This window comes from Capsicum annuum, unplaced genomic scaffold (genome assembly GCF_002878395.1).
Source record: "Capsicum annuum cultivar UCD-10X-F1 unplaced genomic scaffold, UCD10Xv1.1 ctg73235, whole genome shotgun sequence".
Lineage (NCBI taxonomy): Eukaryota > Viridiplantae > Streptophyta > Magnoliopsida > Solanales > Solanaceae > Capsicum > Capsicum annuum.
Genome location: NW_025883229.1, coordinates 1 through 6,854, shown reverse-complemented (window position 1 = coordinate 6,854; position 6,854 = coordinate 1). Strand labels below are relative to the sequence as shown.

The window sequence follows — 6,854 nt, the reverse complement described above, 5'->3', positions numbered from 1 at the left end:
GGTACTTTCTAGGAAACATACTTGCTCATTGATTGAGGCTTTGTTACGCTGAACATTTAGTGGAAAAGATTTTGAGAGTTCCGTTATCTAATAAGATTATCTGTTTAAGCATGTTAGGATACACTACTTGATACATTACTAATTAGACCATTAGGGGGAAATGAAGATTTTCCATGAGAACTAAATCTATGTGACTCTTTTACTTTCTACCAGATCTTTATTTACTTACCAAAATTGACAGGCAGATTCGTGGCAATCTGGATCTATCTCATTCGGTAGATTTGAGAATGAAGCTTTATGTTGGGAGAGGAGGTCTTCTTTCACACACAACAGGTATCTTGAAGAGGTTGAGAAATACTTTAAGCCAGGTTCTGTAACTGAGAAAAAGGCATATTTTGAGGAGATTTTTAGAAGAAGGGCACTTCTAAGCCAGAGTTCATTCGACTGTCAGGATGGGGCTGATTCTCAAGCTAGTAATGTTGGATCTGAGAATACAGATTATGAGGGGCACTTTGAGCATGTTAATGAGATTGGCCATTCTACATGCTTTGTTGAAAATCATGACAGAGCAGCCACTTTACTAGAGAATGGAAAGTATCAGGCTAGTGAAAATGAAGGTTATGCGGGGCGCTTTGAGCATGTTAATGAAGTTGTCCATTCTGCACGCTTTGATGAAAATTATGATAGCTCAACCCATTTATCGAAAAATGGAAAGTATCAAGCCGAGAATACAGGCTATGATGGAGATTCTGAGCGAGTGAATGAGGTTGGTGATTCTGCACGCTTTGAGGAGAGTTTTGATGGATCAAACAACAGAGACATCAAAGTCACAGAATGTGGGGGAGAAGGATCAATCAACGGAGACATTGAAGTCACAGAATGTGGCGGAGAAGATAGTATAAGTTGCCATTCTGGACCCCAAACAAGATACCAATAGTTCTGATGTTCTTCAGAGTGTTCCTGAACTTCTGGAAGCTGAAGCAAAATTTAATCTCAGTGCTGGAAATTCAACTTTTAATGATCCAGAGGTTTGTATCAGGTTTAGGCCTAGTGTTATCTTCAAATTTCAATGCAGATGAGTAAACTTGCTATTTCAATTCTGTTGAACTATTACTTAACTTTCTTTTTAGTTAGATTGTTCTTCAGTTATTCTTAAATTGATCATCAAATTTTACGGTAACAGATAACTTGCTTTATATAGGTTTCTTTGGGTTCAAAAGCTAATGTACTTAATCAACATAAAAGTTATGCTGCTTTACCATGTTGAAAATGTGGGATATTTTGGTAGCACTGATTCATCCTATTTTTTTCAACCTCATTTATTATTAAATGATGTAGCACTGAAGAATAGCCAATAACAAAAAAGGTTGTCACATCTCGTGCTTCCTGTACAGAGAAAGTTAGCCATAGATTATATAAAAGTGTAAACAGGTATATATCGTGGAGAAATTTTGAGCTTTAACTCCATATTGTGTTCATAAACATATATCTTAGACATATTATTGTTGTACAGGGATAAGGAGAGTGTAAATTCATGTCAACCAGGCGTGAAATAGAATGGATCTAGTTTCTGTTTCAAAATCAAAGAGCGTGCCAGGAAAAGGAAAGAGGCAAGGACCAATTTCTTGTGTCTTATAAAACGTCGTATAAAACCTAAAAGAAGTTTTTGCTATTGATTTCAGTTCTTTATGAAGATTGAGGAGAAAGTGCATGCCAAAGAGGAAGAAACACGTTAGCTCCAAGCAAGAACCCAGGTAATAAACCCGGGGTCTGATTGTTGTGACTAACGAAAACAGGTCCAAATTAATATGGAGAATCATAGGCTGCTAATTGTTGAGTATTAGCTCTTTAAAGTCATGTGATATCATGTGGTCTTAATTGTGTCATGTGGAAATTTGGAATTAAAGAGTTGCCAAAAAAGGGAAGATGCAATCTTTTTGAAACAGACTAACAAGGAAAGTATGACAAACAAATTGAAACCGAGGGTGTGTAAAATATCATTGGCAAGAGTTAGATGACAATTATTTTATCAGAAGCTAGAAATACTGACTGAATGTTTGTTTGATTTACTTCATGCTGGTTGTTCGTTTGATTTACTTTGTGCTGTGTGCAGGAAAAGAAATGCTGACTGTTCGTTTGATTTACGTTGTGTTATGTGCAGGAAAAGAAAGAAGAAGAGATCAAACAGCTATGGAGAAATCTCAATTTCAAAGAAACTCCCATGCCTGCCTTCTATTGTGAACCTGACCACCGCTCAGAAAAAACCAAGGTATTATAATAGGTCTCAAATAATGAGCATTCAGATCGCCAAATTTCACCTTTCACAAGTGTCTTCCTATTTCTTCAGTTATTTTCTATTTTCTTGTGTTGAAACTAGGTAACATCAAATCCGTGCACTTAGCCTACTGTTCTCACATGAAAGTAAAGCTTGTTTGTAAATTTTTTTACAAGCTGTTTTACTGGTTTATGGTAGAAGAAAGCACTTTCCTATCATTTTATGACTCAAATCCCCTTTGTTGGACAAGCGATTTTACCTTTCGAAAAATTAAAACTAATAAAAAAGGGGGAATAGTGGAGTTCTATCTTGCTATCCTTGATCGAAGGAAACATTGACACTAAAGGGCAGAAGAGATCATCTTGTACCTTGGTCCTCCTATTATGATGTCCTTTAGGGCTCATTTTATTGACATTAGGTATGCGTGTTATATAGCATACTTCCTTAGGGCCCTATGTTGTTTCAATCTCGTTGGTCTAGGTAATAAGGTGTACACCATTAACAGGTTTGTTCAAATTTAATTTTGGTTATCTGGAATGGCATGGTTGGGAACTTTGATTCTCATTAAACTTCAACTTCCTAACATCCTTTCAAAGCTGAAATTTGAATAAGAGAATCTTCAATGCCGTTGAACTATTACTTAACTTTCTTTTTAGTTAGATTGTTCTTCAGTTATTCTTAAATTGATCATCGAATTTTACAGTAACAGATAACTTGCTTTATACAGGTTTCTTCGGGTTCAAAAGCTAATGTACTTAATCAACATAAAAGGTATGCTGCTTTACCATGTTGAAAATGTGGGATATTTTGGTAGCACTGATTCATCCTATTTTTCTCAACCTCATTTATTATTGAATGATGTAGCACTGAAGAACAACCAATAGCAAGAAATGTTGTCGCTTCTCGTGCTTCCTGTACAGAGAAAGTTAGCCATAGATTATATCAAAGTGTAAACAGGTATATATCGTGGAGAAATTTTGAGCTTTAACTCCATATTGTGTTCATAAACGTATATCTTAGACATATTATTGTTGTACAGGGATAAGGAGAGTGTAAATTCATGTCAACCAGTCGTGAAAAAGAATGGATCTAGTTTCCACTTCAAAACAGAAGAGCGGGCCAGGAAAAGGAAAGAGGAAAGGACCAATTTCTTATGTCTACTCGATAAAGTTCAAACGTCGTATAAAACCTAAAAGAAGTCTTTGATATTGATTTCAGTTCTTTATGAATCTAGAGGAGAAAGTGCAGGCCAAAAAGGAAGAAACACGTCATCTCCATGCGAGAAAACAGGTAATAAACCCGGGGTCTGATTCTTGTGACTAACGAAAACAGGTCCAATTTAATACGGAGAATCATAGGTTGCTAATTGTTAAATGTTAGCTCTTTAAAAGTCATGGAATTACAGAGTTGCCAATAAAGGAAAGAGGCAATCCTTTTGAAACGAACTAACAAGGAAATTAAGGCAAACAAATAGAAACTGAGGGAGTGTAACATGTCATCAGCAAAAGTTAGATGACAATTACTTTATCAGCAGCTAGAAATACTGATAGTTTGTTTGGTTTACTTTGTGCTATGTGTAGGAAAAGAAAGAAGCAGAGATCAAACAGCTATGGAGAAATCTCAATTTCAAAGAAACTCCCATGCCTGCTTTTTACCGTGAACCTGGACGCCACTCAGAAAAAAACAAGGATAGACAGAGCTGGGAAGACGCAGGAGCAAGAGCTGCAGTCAGAGGCATAGATGGAGGATGGACAGAAAGAGAGAAATTCTAGATGTTCTGAGGGCAAAAACTGTTATTTTCTGTGTTGAAACTAGGTAACATCAAATCCTCCGTTCACTTAGCCTACTGTTCTCACATGAAAAGTAAAGCTTGTTTGTAGATTTGTTTACAAGATGTTTTTACTGTTTTATGGTAGAAGCAATCACTCTCCTGTCATTTTATGACTCAAATCCTCTTTCTTGGACAAGCGAATTTTACCTTTCAAAAAATTAAAACCAATAAAACTTGCTTTGAAATTTAGTACTCTCTCAGTCTCCATCCTTATCCTCCACTATAGTGATTATTGTTCCCTCTTACTCCGATGACCTAGTAATATAAATTCCTCTTTTGATTAATTTTTCAGGAGCTAGCAAGTAAAACTAAATCACAAAGTAGGCATTCAACTGCAGCAAGGGCTAGAGCTACTAGTGCAACTGAGAACACTGTTCGTTGTTTAAGGGCAGAAGTTTATAACTGATGTTCCACTAATGAACGTCTAAATGTGGCCAATTCACCACAGGTTTCATAAGTAACTATTCATTCTTCAGCAGATTTATCAGACAACAGCGTGCCTTCAGCTGCAACAAGCCAAATGTCCAAACAAACCCAATCAAATAGAACAGTAGCTCCAAAGAGAGAGCAAGAGAAAACGCAGGTCGCGAATTCTCCAAGACCAAGAATATCAGATTCTATCAGGAGGAACAAGGAATTTAAAGCTGAAGATAAAACAAAGGTTCTTCCACGAAGAACAGGAAACCATACAACGAGAAAGGATGTTAGAAGTGTGGACTTGAGCCATAGTACAAGAGTGGGTCATTTAGCCGTTGGTGTTGCTTCCTAGACGTATCATCGTTTAGTTGTTGTTGTTGGTGTGAATCTTCTTATATTCTCAGCATAGCAAAGATGATTGGTCTCGTATTTGAGATGATAAACTTAGTGAGTAGGTTAGCATTTCTGTTAGATATGCTGCATATAATTATGCCTAGTTTCGTATAGATAACGTCTTTGAGCCAAGTTCTTGATATACCACAAATGTTGGGCTATTAAAGATCAACATACTTTGTGTAAAATGTTAAAAGTTGTTGTTCAACTGGTAAAGTTGCTTCCATGTGACCAGGAGGTCACGGGTTCAAGTCTTGGAAACAGCCTCTGGCAGAAAGGCAAGGTAAGGCTGAGTACGATACACCCTTGTGGTGGGGCCCTTCCCCGGACACCGCGCATAGAGGTAGCTTTAGTGCACCGGGCTTCCCTTTGTTAAAAGTTGTTGTTCAATTAGTAGTCAACATTTTGCACCATTCCTGCTAATGTTTTTACTGCTGAATCTCTCTTTCTTTCAATGTACTGTAACATGATTTTGTATCAACTTCTATACCGATTTGAGCAAAGTTGTACTAGGTGGTTTTCGTGACACAAGATGATGTGCTTTTTCCACAATGGACTATAGATGGAATCTTTGTTTTTGCTACATTCTTAAGACTTTTCAAGCAAGATGAGTCGACGTCAGAAATACGAAAGAACTGAAGTGATTATTAAAGAATTAGGCCTGACTCAAGACTTTGTTACACTTAGTATCATGTTGAATTGAGTGAACCGTGTCATTTAAAGATTCAACATGCTATCGATATCACATATTTATTTATTCATCGTTCGTGTATATAAATGTATCCCCCAATCCCCACCCCACTACAAGAATAGGATAATAGGATCACCATTGTTGGTAGTTGATTGGTATCTCTCATGGAGACTAATCAGTAAAGCACAGCCAGTCATTTCATTTCTTCTAATTAAATAAATACATGTACTTTATAATATTCTACTAACTTATTTTAATACTTAATTGCATAAGAATCACCATCACATACAAATCATCAAATCAATTCATGCCATAATTTGATATTAACATCATAATATACTTGCTTATCTGTCAAGTCTTTTACTCCGTTTGTTTCAAAAATAATGACCTAGTTTGACTTGATACGGAGTTTAAGATAATAAAGAAGACTTTTGAATCTTGTGGTCCTAAATTAAAGGTATGTCAAATGTATTAAAATGCCCTTTAATCTTGTGGTCTTAAACATGCCATGTGAAAAGTTTAAAGTAAAGTATTGCCAAAAAGGGAAAGGGTCATTCTTTTCTAAATGGATTAAAAAGGAAAGTATATCATTCCTTTTTAAACGGAGGGAGTATTAATTACAAACCATAGAGAAAAAATATCGAATATGTTATATGATTGTGACTTTTTAACACCTTAAGCTACCTAACGAAATATCACACTCTTTAAATGGCCAATATAAATCATTCACAGCCTGTTAATTTGTGTTTATTTGTTCATCCATTAATTGAAAGGAAAAAAGCAATAGACAGAAAATTGTGGTTTCTTTTTTCTTTTCTTGTGTTTCTGAGCCATCGTATATTGTTCGACTGTCGATGTATATAAGTTATATTTTATTTTCAAAATATGATGACTTACATCTATTAGTTGTGTAAAAGGATATTATATAATTTAATATATTGTAGAAGGTTACTTGTCCTTAGTTCTTGCACCTAAACAAAACACAAAATAAATCAAGGAAACAACGTAACAACATATTCAGTATGATTTTATAAGTGATGTTTGAAAAGAATAAAAAGTATGCGGCTTTACCCTTACCATTTAGAGATAGAAAGACCTTTTTCAATCGGGCTAAAACTTACACGCAGGTGTATACACCAAGTCAATACATGCATGCCATTTGTTTGAATTTAAAGCTCATGTTACTTAACCATGATTAATCAATATGTATTTTATTTAATTTAATTACATAACTATGGTAAAAAAAA

General features: G+C 35.4%; 1 protein-coding gene across 1 annotated transcript; it reads left to right on the top strand.

Annotated features, from left to right (window-relative positions):
* Positions 1 to 221: 221 nt before the first annotated feature.
* On the top strand, positions 222 to 3,565 carry LOC124885174 (protein WVD2-like 4). Its single transcript, XM_047405050.1, has 4 exons — positions 222 to 333; positions 2,162 to 2,269; positions 3,003 to 3,046; positions 3,140 to 3,565. The coding sequence occupies exons 1-4, from the start codon at positions 298 to 300 to the stop codon at positions 3,261 to 3,263; spliced, it is 312 nt and encodes a 103-aa protein (XP_047261006.1). The 5' UTR covers positions 222 to 297; the 3' UTR covers positions 3,264 to 3,565.
* Positions 3,566 to 6,854: the final 3,289 nt, after the last annotated feature.